The following is an 18,778-nucleotide window of genomic DNA, read 5'->3' as shown; positions in this document are numbered from 1 at the left end:
GAGGGTGGTGGCGTCCCGGGGTGGTGTTTTGCACATGGGAAGGATGGCGGTGGATGGAAACGGGGCGCTCGCAGCTCCGGGTGCTGGGGGGATCCAGATGGATCTGCTGGGTACACCACAAGCTGCCCACCACGGAAGGACAATGCAGGCTGCAGAGCAGGAGGCTGATGATGCTCTGTGCCTGCTGTAAAGGAGTGAGAAACTGCCTGGAGCGAAGGGTGCTGCTCCCCTGGGTGCTGCGCAGAGCTGGCAGCCTGGGCGCAGGCAGGAACGCAGCCTCTCGCCCCTCGCCCTCCCCAATCGCAGCTCACAGGCTTGAAACTCGACAGTACGGGCTGCTGGGGAGCTGCGCGGGGCCAGATAAGGCTGAAGAGCAGGCAGCCCTCCCGGCTCAGCCCCGCTCCCTCCTGGGATGGGGTCTGTTCTGGTCTGTGGGGTTGAGGGCACCAACCCAACCGCTTTCCCTCGGCCGGGGAAGGGGACAAGCAGGGGCTCTGGGGGTCTGCCTGAGCCCTGTGCCACCTCCTTAGCCCTTAGCTGTAGTCACACCAAGAAAGACGCGGAGGGCAGAAGTGCCTGTGCTGTAGCAAAGCCCGTATCGCCGCTGGCGTGAGGAGCCGTGTAGGTGCTGCAGTGAGGAGGCTGGGGAGGGATTATTTCACATCAGCATGACTTGCAGTCTGCCCTGACCCTCCCTCAGCTTATCCCGGTGGCTGCTGCCATCTGGCAGTTCTCTTTCCCCATGCTTGCCTCTCACTCCGGGCTGGCAGCCAGCCTGACCCACAGCTGCCCCAGTGCTCTGCTGCTGGGAGATGCTCCAGCTGGAAGCCAGGAGGGGAGCTGGGGTCCTTGCTTTGGGAAGCCTTGTCACGCCTGACCCTTCCACGCTGCTGTGAGGGCAGTGGGAGCGCGAGCTGGTCCCCCTGAGCCTGTGACCTGCTGGGGCAGAGCCGTGTCTGCTCCGTGTGGAGAGACAAGGGGAAAGGTGCAGTGGTTGGGCTGAGGGGAAACTACGATTTGGGCTTGATTCTGTGGGGTGTTTGCAGATGGAGTCGATGTGCGGAGGCCAGCTGGGAAGGTGCGTAGCTGTCGGGATGCGCTGCTGAGGGTAAGGCTGTGCCCTCCGGGGCTCCCCGCAGCTCTGGCACAGGGCTGCTGAGCTCTGCTTGGAGTGAGGAGGGGACAAGGCAGCGGGTTCGAGCTGCCATAGGTCCCTGCCCGCGCAGTGCCCCAAGTATCGCGTCTCCGCTCCGTGGCTGGGCTGTTCGGCACACACCCCCTGCACCCACCGCGGCATCGGTGCGTGCTGGGGAGCCCTGGCAGGATCCTGGCCTCTGTGGGGTGTTTCCTGGCTTGAGTGAGGGTGATTCCCCACTGCTTCCACTTAATAACCAGCTTATTTCAGCTCCAGCACCTGCCTCTGCCTGAGCAAGGAAGGCTGATAGTGGGGTTGGTAGGTCGCCTCCTGCCCCGGAGCGCGGGCTGGGCAGGAGTCCCACTAAGCCCCACTGCCAGTCCCGTATGATCTCGGAGCTGTTGTGTCAGCGAGATTTGCCTTCCTGGTGCTCCGCAGGACCAGCCGGGCTGGTTCTGGCCCTGCTCCCCCGGGGAGCTGACCCCCTGCTCCTGCTGCTCTGGGCAGGGTGCTGGAGGCAGCTTGGTCCTGCCGCTGCGGGAGGGAGCCCAGCACGCTTGCAGGGGAGCTGGAGCTGCGCTGTGCCAGTGAAGACTGCTGGGGGGGGAGGGGGGGGGGGATGCAAGCATGCAGCAATCTTCCAGGAAGAGCCGGTGGCCTCACACAGCTTTCCCATGCCAGCTCCGCTTCGCGTGGCGGCTGGGTGAGTCACACAGCCCAGCCAGGCTCCTCGCTGCCGGGCTGGAGACGGGCAGGTTGGGGACCACAGCAAGGCTCCGTACCTCTCCTGGCTCCCTCCCCCTGCTCCCTGCACGGCCTTGAGTCCCTGGAAGAGCAGATGAGTGAGGAGGAGGAGCGGGACCCATCCATGGGAGGGTCCCTCAAGGCTGAGCGTGGTGCAGCTGGGCTGGTGGGACCCAGCAGGTCCGAGTGCATCCCTGAAGGAGGGTCTCAAGAACAAAGGGAGTGGCAGAAACATGCCTTCTCCCTCCCTGAGGGCTTGCCAGCCCTCCGCTGGGAAGGGGGGGGGGGCACATCCTTTCCCATGTCCCCGTCCCCCTGCCCCATTCTCGCCCTGACGTTGCTCTGCCCCACAGAAAAGCCAGCCCAGGCGTGCTGCGGCAGCAGTAAACAGACCGATTTTAATGCACGTTACACCCAACATCACCACGGGAGGGACTCGTTCCTCCCCTCGCAACCCTCTCAGGCCATCAGCTGCAAAACGCAACCACCCCTGGCCCTCCAGCCGCCTGCGCGGAAGCCAGCTTGGGCTGCATCTCCATCGGCTGTGCCTCCGGCTTCGGGCAGCATCCCCGGTCCGGCTGGTTCAGCAGGGAAGTGCTTTTAGGCAGCAGAGAGGGTGAAGGCAGGGCCCGCGGCCAGGGAGCGAGCCCTAAGGCACATCAGAGCAGGTTTGGAGAGCCCGAGACATCCAGGAGCCGGATCCCGGGTTTCCCCTCCTTGGCGCGCGCATCTCAGTCTATCAGAAACTTCTCGCCATCCACGTCTCTCCCTGCAGAGCCCTTGCGCAGGGAAGGGAAAAAATCGGAGCGGAGGAGGCGGGAGAAGTACATGAGGATCATGGCGTCGAGCAGCAGGAGGTTGGCGGTGAGGAAGGCACCCTGGCCCTGCACCTCCACGTAGCGGAGGAAGTACCAGGTGAGGTACGCCTGGGGCGCCAGGCGGAAGGCGAAGTACATCACCAGGTTGACGTACTTGTTGGCCTCGTAAAGCGCCGGGGAAGGCACGTTGCTCATCTTCAGCAGCATGCGGATGGTGAGAAAGATGTTGCTCACCTCCACCAGCAGCAGCAGCATCGCTGCTACCAGGAAACGGCCAGTGATGATGAGCGAGACGAAGGCAGAGATGGCCTGGGACACAGACACGCAGAGCAGGGTTAGCTCTCCCTGCCCCAGGGGAGGAGAGTCCTTCCCCGCCGGGGTCTGGGCGTACCCTGAGTGGGAGCACAGTGCTGCTCCCTCCCACCCAGAGATCCCAGCAGCCCCGCAAGCACCTGGGCCAAATGAAAACCACGCCGCAGAGCCAAATCCCCCGGAACCAATTACACCTCCCTGTGCTGGGGAGCTGGGACCAGCCTCCGGCTCTTCCCCCACCCGGCGCGGCAGCCTGTCTGGCTCCGGGCGCTGGCAGGCATCCTGCCCCGCCGGGCGCCCTCGCCTTGTTGATGCACGGCCTACCTGGCAGCCAGGGCGAGGCGGAGGGAAGGGCTCCGGCTTGTCTCGCCCTAACGCACAAAACCTGCAACGGGCCGAGCCCCGGGGTGCACGGTAACCCCCTCCCCGGGACCGTGCTCACCATGGCGTGGTGCACCAGGTACTCCCAAGACGAGCGGGACTGGTGGTTGAAGATGATGTCAAGGCTGTCGTGGATGAAGTAGCCTGCGGGGATGAGGGAGAACGTTGAGGGGGTCCGGCTTGCGCACCGTCACCTGCTGCGGTAAGGAGGGGCAGGGTGGCGCGATCGTGCTCCAGGCATCGGAAACACCTCCGCCCCGGGCGAGCGCGGGGAAACGGGCAGGTCCCGAGGGGCTGGCACCTTGCAGGCTCCACGCTCGTGTTCAAGGCGCGGAGAGCGGCCTGCTCCTTCAGCCGGGGGCTCACCCTGTGCCGGCCGAGGCTGAAGAGGGAGCGGGCAGAGCCCGGCGGGGGTGGCCGTGGCCACGACGCCTTACCTGAGGAGAAGCAGACCAGCAGGTGCCCTGAGACGCTGTAGCCGTCCTGGATGTCGGAGAGCAGCTCCGGGGAGTGCCAGAGGCTGCGGGGAGAGGAGAGGAGGAGGAAGAGGATGGTGGGGGGACAGCCTGGGGCCTGGGATGGGGAGAGATGGGGACCCCCCGCGCCCTGCCTCCTCCCCTGCGGCCACGCTCCCGAAAGGCCCCGCAGCCCCCCGGTCAGGGGTGCGCACCGTGCCCCTGCCCACCGCCCCTCGGGGTATCCGGTACCTGAAGAGGGCCCACAGCCCGGCCAGCACGGAGTGTGCGAAAGAGACGAGGAGGTTCCGCCAACGCCAGGCGCGACCGGGGCGGTTCCGCACGGCAGCGGGCCGGGGCAGGGCCAGCGCCGCCCGCCGCAGCCCCCCGAACAGCCCCACGCTGCCGCCCACCAGCGCCGCCGAGGCCGCTCGCCAGCCCGGGCCCATCGCGCCCAGCTCCCGCGGCCGGGCGGGCCGCGCCGAGGGGGCGGGCCGGACCGGGGCCACGCCCCCCCCCCCCCGCGGTGACCACGCCCGTTACCGGCCGCGCTTCCCACCACTGACCACGCCCCCAGCTACCGCGCCTGCGCCTGCGTGTGTCCGCGTACGCGCGGGGCGTTGCACGCTCGTGTGCAAGGCGTTGCGGGCGTGGGGGGGGGGGGGGGGTCCGTGCGGGGCAGGGCAGGCGCAGCAGGTGGGGCACATCTGGCCCAGAACTGCACAGCTGGCGTGGGTTTCCCCCCCACCCTCCACCCGCACATCTGTGCCGGGTCCCGGGCGCGGCGTGGCTGTGCGGGGAGTCTCTGCTGCCAGTGCCCGCAAAGAGCCCGCACCAAGGCATGGGGCGGGGGGGGCCTGGAATCGCGGGGGGGGGACAGGGACGCGGTGGGCACCGCGGCACAGCTGGGTACTGGTTCCTGAGTGGGAGGAGGGGGGGGGTCCTGTCCCATCGCTGCCCGCCCCCTCACCTCTCCCCGGTGCGGGACACGGCGCTGGCTGGAGCAGGGGGGGCTGGGCCCCCCTCCATGAGCCGGGCTGGGTGTCGCTAGATGGCAGCACGGCCACGTGGCGTGGCCTGGGGGTGGCACTGCCACCGCGGTCCCCGTCCCTGCTCAGGGGCACGGGCAGACACCCGTGGGCGCAGGCATGGACCCCCTTCCATGGCCGGCCCCAAGGGTGCTCGTGGTCCTGGGGGTCTAAAGAGGGGCTGGGGGGGGGAGTGGCAGGCTCAGGGGGTCCCAAACCCTTCTCCCAGGATGCTGGCTCCCCCGTGCCACCCTGTCCCCAACCCGTGCAAGCCCTACACGCGTGGTAGTGGTGGGGGGGGGAAAGGGGCTCGGCCCGAGGTGTTTCGTCCCCCCGCGGCCGCCGTAGCGATTCCCGGAAGTGTTTCCATGGAGACGGGAGGAGCCTGGGCCTGGCCCGGGCAGAGATGGAGAAATACGAGCGGATCCGGGTGGTGGGGAGAGGGGCCTTCGGGTGAGGGCGGCCCCGGGGGTCACCGGGCGTGGGGGAACGGGGGGTCTCCAGGCCTTTTTACCGCGGCAACGCGTGGCTTAGGGGGGGGCGTCGGGCCTACGGCACAGCGGAGGGGGAAACCACAGGTCGTGTTACCATGGCAACAAGGCGCACGGGCCCTGTCGCCATGGCAACGCGGGGGTCAGCCGGCATGTGGCACCTTGGAGTTGGAGGGGGCAGGTCCAGGCCCTGGCTGTTGCCATGGCGATGGGGTGAGCCGGCACCGGGTGTGTGACACCTCGGGGAGGGGGGGGATTGCCGGCCCTGTTACCATGGCAACGGGGAGGGCAGGGGCCAGGTGTCACCCCAGGGTGGTGGCCCGGCCCTGTGTCTCCCCCCTGTCCCATGCTCAGGCCCCTGTCCCCGTCCCCGCAGCATCGTTCACCTGTGCCTGCGCAAGGCCGACCAGAAGCTGGTGATCCTGAAGCAGATCCCGGTGGAGCAGATGAGCAAGGACGAGCGGCTGGCGGCGCAGAACGAGTGCCAGGTCCTCAAGCTGCTCAGCCACCCCAACGTCATCGAGTACTACGAGAACTTCCTGGAGGACAAGGCGCTCATGATCGCCATGGAGTACGCCCCAGGTGGGTCCCGCTCTCCCCCAGCGCCTGTGGCTGGCTCCTCGGTAGGTCCAGGGGATGCCAAGCCCTCGGCTCTCCTTGGGTCAGGCTGCTGTGGCCCCATGTTATGCTCCTTGTAAAGATCCTGCCCTTTGGACCCCCAAAGAGTCCAAACACCTCTCTTGAACAGACATTTTTTGTAGAAAAGGATCTGGAGGGTCCTGGTGGACACCAAGTTGACCGTGAGCCAAGTGACCGAGCACTGACACAGGTTGCCGGGAGAGGTTGTGGAGGAGTCACCATCCTTGGAGATATTCAAAAGACAGGTTGTGGTCCTGGGCAACCAGCTGCCGGTGGTCCTGCTTGAGCAGGGGTTGGACCAGATGACCTCCCTTCCCACCTCAACCGTTCTGTGATTCTGTGTCTTACCCCTGCTAATCGCATCCAAAACAAAGAGATTTCTAACACCTCTGTCGCTGATAAGTGTGCTACCATCTGCCCTTGGCTTAGGTTTCCCTGTGTCAGCTCTCAGCCACGCTGCCGGTCCCACAGCTCTGTGTGGGAAGGTGTGATTCCTAACGAGATTTGCTGTGGAGTTTAAGACGAAATCAACATTTGCATGAGGGTTTGCTAGAAGTTGTACGCGAGCCCTGAATCTGAACCTCCCCTTCTCGATAGGGGCCTCTCGGTGCCACGTGGCCTCTCGGACTGCAAGAATTCTCTTTTGCAGAACAGGCTTATCTTGTTCTGCTGTCGAGGTTTATGTCCTCCTCCTCCAGAAGCTGTAATTTTAGCATTTCTCCTGCCTTTGACAATATGTCAACAGTAACTTCTCTCTCGCTGTTACTTCATCCCACCAACTGTGCTGCCATTGTTCTCCGCACGGTCTCGGGGGCACTGGAGGACGTGCTGCGTATCCCACCAGGATGTGCTTTTTCCAATGCGCTTGGCTTGTTAAGGCGCCGTGGCTGAATCCCCCTGGCTTTTAGGCCAGGTTTGCGCTGCTCTGTGCAGGCACCCGATAGCTCTTTGCTGTTCTTTGCAGGGGGCACGCTGGCGGAGTTCATTCACAAACGCTGTAACTCCTTGCTGGATGAGGATACCATCCTGCACTTCTTCGTGCAGATCCTCCTGGCTCTTCACCACGTGCACACCAAGCAGATCCTGCACCGCGACCTGAAGACTCAGAACATCCTCTTGGACAAACACCGCATGATCGTCAAGATCGGAGACTTTGGTATCTCCAAAATCTTGAGCAGCAAGAGTAAAGCCTACACGGTGAGCAGCCTGGCTTTGCAGGGGAACTAACGACCAACATGGCAGTGGGCTGGAAATTCTGGCCTTGGCTCATGGTAGTCTCTGGGAAGCTGCTGTAGGCAGCGAGGTTGGATATAGCATACCTGCAGTAGGCCACACCTGTGTGCCGCACTGCTGCTTCGCTCCTTGGAGTGTGTACAGGCCGATATCTTCACGCCCAAGTTTGCTGCAGCTCAGTGGGCTGCAGAAAGGTGAGAAGGACCTGCCTGCCCAAACCTGGGAGGGGATGGGCTGTCTGAGCCCTCTGGTGAGGGTAGACGGGGTTCCTCCCACTGTCACGGTGGGAGGGGTGCTGTTCGCAGGCTCGTCTGACACATACTTGGCAACTGAAATCCTGCCGGTGCCCTGCTGTCCTGCCTTGTCTTAATCTCCTCTCACTGCTTGAGACTTGAGTATCATTCCCCACCTGGTCTAATCTGACCAGACGTTTGTATCACGCTTGTTGCTCTGGGCTCCAATTCTTTCAAGTGGACAGGAGCAAAATTAGAGGTAATCTCTATATGCAAGGGAAGTCACCGGAAAGACAAATCCTCATATTTTTTACTGAGATCATCAGCCTGACATTGACACCGAGGAACAAAAGCCCAGCTCCCCTAAGCTTTGGTTGGTGGTGCTCTAGCCAGTCTGCACAGTGGGCTCTAAACCGAACCTTTCTCTTTCCACCTCCCTGCCCCAGTTTCGCAGCGTCATGGTAGATTTCTTTTGTCTGTTCTAGGTTGTGGGAACTCCGTGCTACATCTCCCCAGAGCTCTGTGAAGGGAAGCCTTACAACCAGAAGAGTGATATCTGGGCTTTGGGCTGCGTGCTGTACGAACTCGCCAGCCTTAAGAGGGCTTTTGAAGCTGCGGTAAGAGGGATATGGTTTACACATAGCGCAGGGAGCTGTGGCCTCTTACAGAGGTGAAAATGTATGCTGGGATCACTCTTCTCATGGAGCCTGGAGGTGTGAAGGCAGAGTGCTGAGAACTTCTTGCTCCTCGGCCTCGCCTCTGGTCGCCCAGGCACTGTATGTCTGTCTCTCTTGTTTTCTCTCCAGAATCTTCCTGCCTTAGTATTGAAGATCATGAGCGGGACGTTTGCCCCAATATCGGACAGATACAGCCCCGACCTACGCCAGCTCATCCTCAGCATGCTGAACCTGGATCCTTCCAAGAGGCCCCAGCTGAACGAGATCATGGCCCAGGCCATCTGCATACGGCCTCTTCTGAACCTCTACACCGATGTGGGCAGTGTCAAAATGAGAAGGCAAGTGATGCTGCCACCTTTGCGTTCCTCAGGAGGGGCTGCCACAGCCCACAACGCGTCTGACAAGCTCGCTGTCTCCCTTAAGAGCTCCAAAGACAGCGTTGTCCCTACGCAGCTCCCCTGCATTACCCAACGTGCAGCTGCTGCGGGCTGAGCCTGGCCCTGTGGCTTGGGGCTATGGCAGGTGCCATGGCAGGTGTGGGCTTGTCATCGCAGTGACAGCGAACAGAGAGTTGTGAGCTCAGGGGGAAGCAAACCGATGCCAGCTCCCCTCTCTCAGGTGGTTTAAAGCACCTGCTGAGGCAATTCTGTGAGCTATTCAGCCATGGCTTATGCTGTAGCTCTGCCCAGACCTTCTGTGATCCAGGGCTCTGCAGGACCTCTGACATTAAGAACTGGATTTTGGTTTCGCAGGCCTGAAAAACCCTTGGCTCCGGTGCCGACAGTGACCCACGGCCGGACGGGGGGACGAGTGAGCAGTGCCAGGCCGAGGGGTGAGTCCTGGCACAGTGTGTTCAACACAGCTCCATTCGGAAGAACCCCTTCCTTTGGGCAACGGGGTGTCAGAGAGGCTTCTGGAGAGAGAAAGTTAAGTCACCTTCCCTGAGCCCAGGAGGAGCACATGGGCACCTCTGCTCTGGGGACCAAGCAGCACTTTTTCTCCAGCTGCCTCTTGTAGGTTTTGAACCCTTAAATCGGGTTTCTGCTGTTCCTAGCAAAGGCTGAGAACCAGCCAGGGGTGCTGAGGGGGGATGTCCCAGCGCAGGGCAATGCAGCTGGCACTGGTAACAATTAGCTAGAGCTGTCGTGGTGCTGTTTCTCTTAATTCTGGGATAAAACATAAGGAGCTGTTCCCATGTGTTTCTCTCAGCCCGGGCCGGGAGTTCCCCAGCAGCCCCTTGCCAGCCTTGGACTGGCTTTGCTAGCTGGCAGGCAGCTATGCTGGCACCTAGACTGGCTGGTGTCACTTCTTTCCCTGTGAGAGGAGAGCCAGGGATCTGCGTTGATGATTTCTCTTTGACCCATAGGTGTTCGAAGTGGTTCAGCCAGGACAGGAATCCCTCCTCCGCTGTCGTCCATCTACACCTGGGGCAGCGGGATCACCATCCCGCTCCGCCTGCCCATGCTTAACACCGAAGTGGTGCAGGTGTCCGCCGGCAGGACACAGAAGGCCGGGGTCACCAAATCGGGGCGGCTCATCATGTGGGAGGTGAGTGACGGGGAACCTGGGGCAGGCAGTGGCCGTGGAAGTCTCAGATGTGTGATTTCTGAGGAGGAGATGTTTCTGGTCACTCCTAGCGCTGCATCCCCCAGGACCGTAGTCCAGTCCAGGATGCGGGTAACACTGCTAACCCTGTGGGAAGGGGCTCGTCTGAGTTCTTCAACCCAGCTCCTGCTGCATGGAGGTGCAGCAGCCAACGTGGCTTCTCTCCACCAGGCTCCTCCGATGGGTGCTGCAGGAGGCCCTTCTCTCCCAGGAGCCACCGAGCAGCTCCAGCCTCAGTTTGTGTCCCGCTTTCTGGAGGGCCAGTCCGGCGTGACCATCAAACACGTGTCCTGCGGTGATCTCTTCACAGCCTGCCTCACAGGTGAGCTGCTGCCTCCTGCCTTTGCCTGGCCGAGTCCCAGGCCCTTCTGCGTCGCAGCTGGCTTGCAAACGCAGCCTGGCTGCCTGGGGAACCTGCTCAGAAAGGAATGCTGAGCTGGGGTGACACGAAGGCCTCTGTGGCCTCTCAGGTGGGGATCAGAAATGGCAGACACAGTCCTTCTATAATGCCACGCTGGCCAACTTGGTCCCAAAGGCCTGTCTGGTGTGGGGAGGGCCGCCAATTTGTTGTCCTGGCCGCACTTGTGGCCTGTACAGTAGGGCAGTGTGAGGAGTGTGAGGAGTGTCTGGGAAGTTAAACCTTTCTCTGTCACGTAGTCTGTGAGGGGTGTGAAGCCCCCTTAGAGTGGGTCAGGAGGCGTTCTGGCTGGGAGGAGAGCGCACACACCAGCCCAAGGCTGTGTTTGTGGCGCAAAGCCTTCCCCATGGTTCTTCGGGAGCCCTGTTTGCACTTCTGCTGGGGATCAGGGCAGCAAATGACAGGTATGCAACTGGCAAACTTCATAGGCATGGGTTTGTCCTACCTCCCCATGGCATTTCCTGCCGCCCTTCTGCTGGGCGGCTGCTCAGTGAGTGCCTCTGTGTATTTAACACCTCGGCAGACCGTGGAGTTAGCAGCTCCTGCGTACACAGCTGCAATAATGTTATCTCAGCGCTCCGCTATCATCTCCTGTTTGTTTGGCGAGCTTTGTTGTCGCAGCACATCGAGGCTGCTGCTCTCTGGGAAGCTCGCTTGAAGGCTTCTGGCCCCCGCAGCAGCTTATGAGTCAGAGCGGGCCCGAGCTGAGCCACTGTCCTGGGAGCCATGGCCAGCCCCACGGGCTGTGCGTGCCTTGCAGGGCCTCACGTGTGCCAGGAACATGACTTCTTTCTGCTTTTCCAGACAGGGGGATAATCATGACTTTCGGCAGCGGCAGCAATGGCTGTTTGGGGCACGGAAACTTCACGGACATAAGCCAGGTTTGTCGTGAGGGTGCTAGGTGCGCTGCTCCCCCAAGGTAGAAGATGGATCGTGCCTTCTGCGCCACGTGAGCGGGCTCGTCCCGGCTCCAGGGATGTGCACCCCAGGCATGCTCTGGCATCCGACCCTTTCCCCCTCTTCTCCCTGTCACTGCGGGTTTTAAAAGACCCAACCTGCCTCTCTCTTTCTCTCTCCCCCCCTACACAATGGTCCCTTTGAGCGTGGGGGAAGTCAAGAGCTGCCTTGTGGTTGCTGTTGGCAGGCACCCAGCTTGGAGGCTGCCTCCAATCACACACCTGCCTGCTTCACTCTTGGCCTGCAGCTGCCAGGGTTCACTGAGAAAAGTTATTTTTCAAAAGAGCCAGTATTTAAAGAAGAGCTGTGTGTTTCCGATTGGCTCGGAGCACTAGGGCTGAGGGCTCGTCGCTCCCTTCCAGCTTCTTCCTTGCCTGCCCTCGGATGTGGCAGCAGCCGATGGCTTCCAGCCGAGCCCGGGGACTGGTGCCATTTGTCGCTGTGGTCAGCTGGCTCGTTCGTTACTGCTCCGTCCGGAGCTGAGGGGGGAGACCAGTTGGGAGCAGCAGCCGGGTCCCAACAAATGGTGCTTTTCGCTTGAAGCAGATAATGAGAATGTGACTCGCTGTGGCGAGGTGTCAGATCTAACAGCAGGTCACAGCAGGGGCTGGGCGAAATGTGTCTCTCCACACCCTAACGAATGTATAGCCCATAGCTCACAGCTCCTCTGCGCGAGAGCCTTTCAGCCAAACGTATCCTGCACCAAGCCCCTGCCTGTTTGGAGTGTGCGTTAACAGCCCCTGGCACTCCCCACATGGGCAGGGGGGCGAATCCCAACCCTTCGGCTGAACCTATTCCCTCTCCAAACTGTTGTGCTGGCTGCTTCCTTCTGCCCCAGAGACGTTTGCATTATCTTCTGTGCTGCGTGCACGTAGTCTCTAAACCCTTTGAAGACTGTTTGGAACAAAAAAAAAAATATCTCCGGTGTTTGTGTTGGATGAAAACTGGGATGCTGCCAGCGCTGTGTTGAGGCTGGGGGGGCCGGGTGGGAGGGATGGGAGCAGCCGGGCAGGCTGGGAGGTCTCGGCTGACGGCTGCTGCTCTTCCCCTGCCAGCCCAAGATCGTGGAGGCCCTGCTGGGCTACGAGATGGTGCAGGTGGCCTGTGGCGCGTCTCACGTCCTGGCGGTTTCCAACGAACGGGACGTGTTTGCCTGGGGCAGGGGGGATAATGGTAAGAGATGTCTGCTTTGCAAAACAGGGCTTGTGCTTTCCCACTCCCCTCGCTGGCCCTGCTTGCCCACGGCCCTCTCCAGATGTGCCAGGCTAGGTGGGTGTGGAAGAGCTGCAGCTGCTTCACCACATACCAAGGCCCCTGTGCTTTGGGTTTCACCGCCTTCTGCGGCGATAGGTCGCTGGCTGGGCTCTTGCAGCAGCTACGTCGGTGCTGTTGCTCCCGTGCTCAGTTTGCGTGTTGCCATCAGCCGTGTCCCGCTCTGTTCCTCCTGCCAGGTCGGCTTGGGCTGGGTACCCTGGAGTGCCACAACTCCCCGCAGCAGGTCGCAGTCCCGCCAGAGCACGAGGCTCAGAGGGTCGTCTGCGGCATCGATTCCTCCATGGTCCTCACAGCGAAGAACCAGATTCTTGCTTGTGGGAGCAACAGGTAAGAGGGGTAAGAGTCTGTGCTCCAGAGCTTGCCTACAGCCTCCTGCGCCTGTCCATGTGTCCAGCCCAGGAAGAGGGAGTAAGGGGCTCTAGAAGACATCTCTGTGTGATCCTGCTCCCCAGCATCTTGCTGCCACTGGTGTGGTTATGCTAGGGCAGGATTTGTCTCCGAGGCGTCTGTGCCAGGCTGTGTTGGGCCAGCTCTGAACTGTGCTTTTCTCCCTGCAGGTGTAACAAGCTGGGCCTAGATCGGATCGGCTCAGCGGAGGAGCCTTCCCCAGAGGACCAGGTGGAAGAGGCCACCGTGTTCACGTGTGCCCAGTCGGCCCCCTTGAACCAAGAGCCGATTGTGTGTGCTGACATCGGTACAGCGCACTCGGCTGCCGTCACGGGTGAGTGAGCCTGTGCCCAAATCCCTGAGGGGGAACCTGCATTTTCCCTGTCCTCCTCCTGCCTCCATTTCCCATGGGCAGAGGCCTCAGAGAGCCTCAAGAGGCAGCGTGCTTTCCACGTCGGAGCTCTGCGGAGCACGATGTTCAGCATGGTAGAGAGTAATGGGGTTCAGGGGCTTCAGTGCATCCTGGGGTGACACCTGGTTGTTTCTCTCGTCTCTGTTCTCAGCTTCTGGCCAGTGTTACACCTTTGGAAGCAACCAGCACGGTCAGCTGGGCACCAACTCCTGCCGCAACAGCCGTGTACCCCACCTGGTTGTGGGGCTCCAGGCGATGAAGGTCACCGTGGTGGCTTGTGGGGACGCCTTCACTGTGGCCATCGGAGCAGGTGAGGTCGAAGCCCCTGTGTCCTGGGCTGCAGCAGGCTCTGGCTTTCCTCTGCCTGCATCCACACCGTGGCCAAGGCAGGCCTTGGAGATAGCCCAGGGTGGTACTGGGGAGGCGGGAGGTCTGTTTGCCGGTGAGCTCTGTGTGCAGCCAGGTGTATTTATCCCTCTGTAGACGGCGAGGTGTGCACATGGGGGAAAGGAGCCAGGGGACGCCTGGGCAGGAAGGACGAGGAAACAGGAGCGCCGAGGCCGGTGCAGCTGGAGGAGACGCATCCATACCTGGTGACCTCCGTAGCCTGCTGCCACGGGAACACACTGCTGGCAGTAAAACGTGAGTAGAGGCTTTTTTTTTACCATGATTCCTGCCATGAGGCCCCAGCCGGACACAATGCCTTGTGACCGGAGCTGTACCGAGTAACCTTGGCACATAAGCTCTGTGTTGTTCTAGTCCCTCTAGATGAATAGAAATAACTTGAAGCCCATAAAAAACTCCCCTCTGCTATGCAGCACTATGACTCTGCCGCTTCCACTGGGCTGTGGGAGCAGAGGGACGCAGAGGCGGTCTCGTGTGCTCCCAAACAAGTGGGCTGGCCAGTCTGTAGCCGGTGGGGAGCTGGTGTGCTGGCAGCCCACCGAGTATCCAAAAAGAGCAGCTCTCTAATTGATGCTGCTGAAATAGAAGCTGAGATTTGAGGCGTCGTTTTGGCTGCTGGCTTTCCATTGTGGTTTGGAAAAGATAGCGATGGTTTTGTGGTTCTTCTCTGCTTAGGCCAAAGGCAGCATCATTGCACAGTTAAAACGTGCCCATGGCGTGACCTGCCCTTCCGCTGCCTGGGTGTACGATGGGAGCCTGGCCCAGACTGCTGCAGGGGCCTTTCTTCCTCCTCTGCTGGGCTGATTATGGCCTCAGCATTAGGCTGAGGGATTCCAATCCCAGCCCACTTCAAGGAGGCTAATTACACCCTGGAGGGGAGGCGGCCCGGCTGACTGCCCCAGTGCAGCCGAATCAACCGTGGCTCCCGTTCCTCCCCAGCGAGAGCCAAGCTCGCACGTGATGTGTGCTGCCACATGAAGGGGACGGGGAATGGCAGAGTCCCCGGGCTCGGGAACAAGCAGGGCATTTGTCATGGGAGTAAAAGGGTTTTGTCTCTGCAGGAAGGCTGCAGGCTGCTCTCTCCTTCCGCTGCCGGAGTCGCCCTGCGCTCTGTGGCAGCTGGTTTGTGGGTTCCCACCTGCAGCACCGTAAGAGCGGAGCCTGAGCGCGTAGCCCCACTGCTGTCGCTCTGCACTGCCCAGTCTGAAACCTTGACCCTCCTTCCCAGTACTGGAAGTACAACAAACTCAGCAGCAGTGGTGTTCAGGGCAGCAGCCTCGCCTGCTTCAGCGTCCCTCAGTAGCCCGGGTGCAAAAAGCATCAAGAGCTCTGTAAAAAGCTGAGATCTGACTTTGGGCTTTCACGCAGCTCAGTCTGCCTGGAAACCTCTCCAGAGAGAACACAGGAGCCAGTGACACGTTTGATGTCCTTGCTGCTGTCAGCTCTGGCTGTGATCTGGCCCGGAGAAGGTGCTGGCACAGGCGAGCGGCGCTCCACCTTTGGGGCGGCAGTTTTGCACCGCTCTGCGGTTTCCTCCCATGCGGCCAACGCCGTTTTTAACTGGCTTGGGCTTCTGCCCACTTTATCGTGAGGCCGCTGCTGCGCCCTTCTCTCAATCCCACTGCAAACAGAGGAATATCCGTCAGAAGCCAGGCGTGCTGGAGAGGAGGAGGACGCAAGCCTCAAGAGACTCCATTTCCTCCTCCTGTGTGCTGGGCATTTGCGCCACTTAATGGCTTATTCTTGGTCCTTGCCCTTTGTGTTCCAGCTGCCGTGGAAGAGTCGCCTTCCCAGTGAGTTCTGAGTCAAGAGGGGCCATATCCAGCCCCGTACAGATGCGGAGGCACCCCCAGCCGCCCGGCATGCCTGTCTTCGCTGCCGCCCGCTACGGCCTGGCTTGGACCCGCGTCCCCGGACTCCAGAGCTCCTCAGCTGCGCTCCCAAGGCAGTGGTCTGGAAACAGGGAGCTCCTAACGATGGTTCCCACGGAACCAGAGCAGGTCTCGCTTATCGAATCAACGAGGGTCACTGTGAACCTCCAGTGCCCCGAGAGGCTGCTGCCCCGCACATGCCATGGGGAAGATGTCCCCGGAGCTCCGGCGCTGTGTGCCCCTCCCCGCTGGAAGTGCCTGTGTGGAAGAGCGAGGAGCACAGAGGTTGTTTTCCCCCGTGGAAGCTGTCTCTGGTTACAAAGCCCAGGCTGACAGCTCGGTGTCTGACAGAGCTGTCAGCCTTTGCACAGCAGTGTCTGGAGTTAGGGCCCCAGGCGCTGCGCTGGGTGACTAAGTGCAAACCTCTTTTCTAATTAGAGAAGTCTGTCCTTTCCCATCCCCCCCTTAAAACGTTTCACCCGTTTGTTGAGCTGTTCATCACGCTTTTGAGGGTCCCGGCCTGCGCGGCTGGCTGAACCCGGCACGAGCAGCCTCCCTGTGCGGCGCAGCCCGCCTTGCTCTCCCGAAATACTGCCTGGAGCTTTCCAATTACAGCCTCCCCTGGCCCCAGGAGCTCACCAGAGGATCCTCCAGCTGACATTTGTCCTCAGGCCCCTAAATCCTGCTGCTGACCGGCTCACTGGCTCCCAGCTGAGCTAGCGGAAGGCAGCAAAACACAGAGAGCGATTGTCAGTAATTGAAGTTTTTTAACCCAGATCTCTCCAGGGAGATGATGAGTTTTCACCAGGGATCCTTTCTGCAGGCAGGAGGGGGCATATCACTGTGTCACAAGTAGGAGTTACGGTTTTTTTTTATCTCCAGAAGGGTTGTTTCCTTTCCTTTTTTTTTTTTTTTCCCCCTCCTCTTTTCTTTTTTTAACTTACATCCGCCCTGGGCCATTTTTTGATGAGCTTCTGTCTCTGATCTGTCTGACATTGCAAATGCTCTTGCCTTTCACATCCATCTTTGTGCTGTTGCCAATCTGTTGTGTATAAAGTCAGTGCTTTCATAAGCTGGCTGAGATGAAATCTCTCTAATTATTTTTGTGATTCTTTCCTGTGTTCAATGAGGGAAACCTCGCCGGGCTCTGGTAGAAGCCGACTGATCCCTCTGTCACGGAAAGGTAATGAATTTCTGCAGGTCTCCTGCTCTTTCCTCCCTTGCCTCCCAGGCTCCGGCTGGGGAAGGGAGCAGGTCCTGTCCGGCCGGGAGAGGCGTGTGCAGCCCTGACTGCAGACACGGCCTCCCTGTTTGGCTCCTGGCAGGGTGGGTGCATGGGTTTTTCCCTGCCGTTTTTGGTTTTTTGTTTTTTTTTTTTTTTATGGAGCTGCCTTTTTAAGCGGTTACACCCTGCTATCCCTGGAAGCTGACTTGAATTCAAAGGCTTTGCCAGTCCCTTGGCGCTCGCCTTGCGCTGCGGGTCACAGGGACGGCTCCGGCAGCCCTGTGTTGGCGGCAGGGAAGGTGCTCTTGCTCCCAAACCAACCTGGGCTAATTGCAGGGCTGGATTAAATTGCCTCGAAGCCCCTCTGGGCTGCTACCTCTCCACCCTGCGCTGAGCTGGTGGCACTACCAGCTCCTCCAACAACAGATTTCTCTTGGCTGGGTTCTGCCCAGCTCTGAGGACTCCCCTCACCCCGTGCAAACACATCCCATAAGAAAGGGCTGGCGTTCCTGCGCCAGGGCTGAGGGCTGGCTGGGACAGCAGGCAGGCGGGACAGAGGACTCTGCCACCCTTTGTCTTGTCAGTGGTGGCACCACTGCTCCCGGGGACGTGGAAACGGGAGAGCCAGGCTCTCCCTGCTCCAGCTGGGCTGCCGAATCCCGGGGTGAGCCCCCTGGCAGCCCCCCCGCCCCGTTCCCACTGATGCACTGGCCCTCGGTGGGTGGGTTTATGGCTTAATGATGCTTTTGCACGGCAGCGCTGGGGCTGGAGGTGTCGCTGGCTCGCATATTGGGACCCTTTGCTCAGGGCAGGGGGAACCAGTATGGACCAGTGTGCTTTGTGCTGGCCCCGGCACGGGCTGGAGCCCTCGGGATTTCACAGCCTGCATGCTCAGTGCAGGAGTTCAGCTGTGAAGCCCAGCGAGGTGATTTGAATAATTTAATACTGGGCTGTGACCAAGCCTGGCGAAAGGGTAAAGGAAACAAAGAGGCCCCCAGCCCCGAGCAACAATAGCTCTTGAAACGACAAGCCGAGGCATGTCCGCGCTGCCGGAGGCAGCGAGCAGCCCGGGCAAATAGGCCAGTTGCATTCCTCACGTCTGCTGCTTTGTTTCCCTGCAGAAGCTCCCAGTGCAAACTGCAGGTCTCAGGGCTTCTCCCTTTATCCTTGTTTTGTTCCCGCAGAGCTGGTGGCGGTGGATCGGCCGTGTCCTCGCGGCTGTTCCTGCTAAGGATGGCGGGGCCAGAAGGGAGCGGGCAGGGGAGGTGATGCGGGGATGAGGCGGCCTCGTCCCGACTTGTGCATCCTAGCCGCTGCGGGTCCCCTCTGTTCATTGTCACCCAGAGAAAGCCTGTCCCTGTCCCCGACCCCGAGAGCCCACTGACCCAGGGCCATCTCTGTCAGCAGGAAACAGCCCAAACTGCCTGCTGAGCCCGGTGCTGGTTTGATTGTGGCACATCCCGCGTTCCCACCAGGCTTGGGAGAAGGCGCGGCTGCCGTCCGTCTGTCCAGCCACGTCGCTGCCCTTACCCCCCGCCTTCCCTGGGCACCAGTCCCCAGAAACAGGGAGAGGACTCTCCCCGCTCCTCTCCCTGGGGCGAAGCACTCCACCTTAACTTCTTTAGAAGCCCAAGCGTCGTTTTTTCTGCCCTTCCAGTTTAAATTAAATACAAGGCAGAGGGATGGAGCAGGGGTGCGGGGCAGGGAGAGGCCGAGGGAAGAAGGCAGGAGGCTTCCCCGAGCCCAAATGGGTTCAAGGACTGACCTGGCATGGGGGACGGAGAAGATATCGCCGGCACAAAGGGAATTGGTCAAGCGTCGCCTTTGTGTGAGACAAACGCCTGGCTGTGATGTTGAGCGCGGGGAGGGCTTTGGTTAGGACGAGGGGAAGAGGAAGGGATCTTTGTTTGCGGGGTCTGACACCTCCTGGCACAGCCAGCGCCTTCTGATGGCTTTGTCAGCTCCTGGCTAATTAGCGGAGATGCTCTTTAGTGAGGTTAGGAGAGAAAAAATTTTAAAACATCAAAGAGAAGCAGTAAATAGAGCTAAAACTCGGCTCTGTTTCACGCCTGTCACA

The 18,778-nt window shown here is 60.7% G+C and overlaps 2 protein-coding genes across 3 annotated transcripts; one reads left to right on the top strand and one right to left on the bottom strand.

Annotated features, from left to right (window-relative positions):
* Window positions 1-2,252: 2,252 nt before the first annotated feature.
* On the bottom strand, window positions 2,253-4,313 carry TLCD1 (TLC domain containing 1). Its single transcript, XM_086763237.1, has 4 exons — window positions 4,098-4,313; window positions 3,828-3,910; window positions 3,452-3,534; window positions 2,253-3,006 (listed from the first exon to the last, which is right to left on the bottom strand). Exons 1-4 carry the CDS (start codon window positions 4,292-4,294, stop codon window positions 2,611-2,613), a joined length of 759 nt encoding a protein of 252 aa, XP_086619363.1. The 5' UTR covers window positions 4,295-4,313; the 3' UTR covers window positions 2,253-2,610.
* NEK8 (NIMA related kinase 8) lies at window positions 3,473-16,548 on the top strand. 2 transcript variants are annotated; one of them, XM_086763235.1, is made up of 15 exons: window positions 3,473-3,592; window positions 5,741-5,946; window positions 6,968-7,200; window positions 7,955-8,086; window positions 8,276-8,484; window positions 8,899-8,978; window positions 9,513-9,694; window positions 9,923-10,073; window positions 10,974-11,050; window positions 12,182-12,299; window positions 12,578-12,728; window positions 12,959-13,122; window positions 13,352-13,510; window positions 13,684-13,842; window positions 15,374-16,548. In XM_086763235.1, the coding sequence occupies exons 1-15, from the start codon at window positions 3,543-3,545 to the stop codon at window positions 15,400-15,402; spliced, it is 2,100 nt and encodes a 699-aa protein (XP_086619361.1). In that variant the 5' UTR covers window positions 3,473-3,542; the 3' UTR covers window positions 15,403-16,548. The 2 variants fall into 2 exon arrangements, with proteins under 2 accessions (XP_086619361.1, XP_086619362.1); XM_086763236.1 differs by lacking the exon at window positions 3,473-3,592 and adding an exon at window positions 5,280-5,326.
* Window positions 16,549-18,778: the final 2,230 nt, after the last annotated feature.

This window comes from Chlamydotis macqueenii, chromosome 19 (genome assembly GCF_036417535.1).
Source record: "Chlamydotis macqueenii isolate bChlMac1 chromosome 19, bChlMac1.mat, whole genome shotgun sequence".
Lineage (NCBI taxonomy): Eukaryota > Metazoa > Chordata > Aves > Otidiformes > Otididae > Chlamydotis > Chlamydotis macqueenii.
Note: the sequence above shows the minus strand (reverse complement) of the source record. Positions and strands in the feature narration are given on the sequence as shown.

What these genes read in the sequence shown, in the direction of transcription:
- TLCD1 (XM_086763237.1), bottom strand. Translation starts at nt 4,294, where the DNA reads ATGGGCCCGGGCTGGCGAGCGGCCTCGGCGGCGCTGGTGGGCGGCAGC. An exon ending in GGGCTGTGGGCCCTCTTCAG is followed by an intron (nt 3,911 to 4,097) that starts GTACCGGATACC and finishes CTCTCCCCGCAG; the next exon opens with CCTCTGGCACTCCCCGGAGC. An exon ending in ACCTGGTGCACCACGCCATG is followed by an intron (nt 3,007 to 3,451) that starts GTGAGCACGGTC and finishes TCTGTGTCCCAG; the next exon opens with GCCATCTCTGCCTTCGTCTC.
- NEK8 (XM_086763235.1), top strand. Translation starts at nt 3,543, where the DNA reads ATGAGGGAGAACGTTGAGGGGGTCCGGCTTGCGCACCGTCACCTGCTG. An exon ending in CTTCACAGCCTGCCTCACAG is followed by an intron (nt 10,074 to 10,973) that starts GTGAGCTGCTGC and finishes CTGCTTTTCCAG; the next exon opens with ACAGGGGGATAATCATGACT. An exon ending in CTGGGGCAGGGGGGATAATG is followed by an intron (nt 12,300 to 12,577) that starts GTAAGAGATGTC and finishes TCCTCCTGCCAG; the next exon opens with GTCGGCTTGGGCTGGGTACC.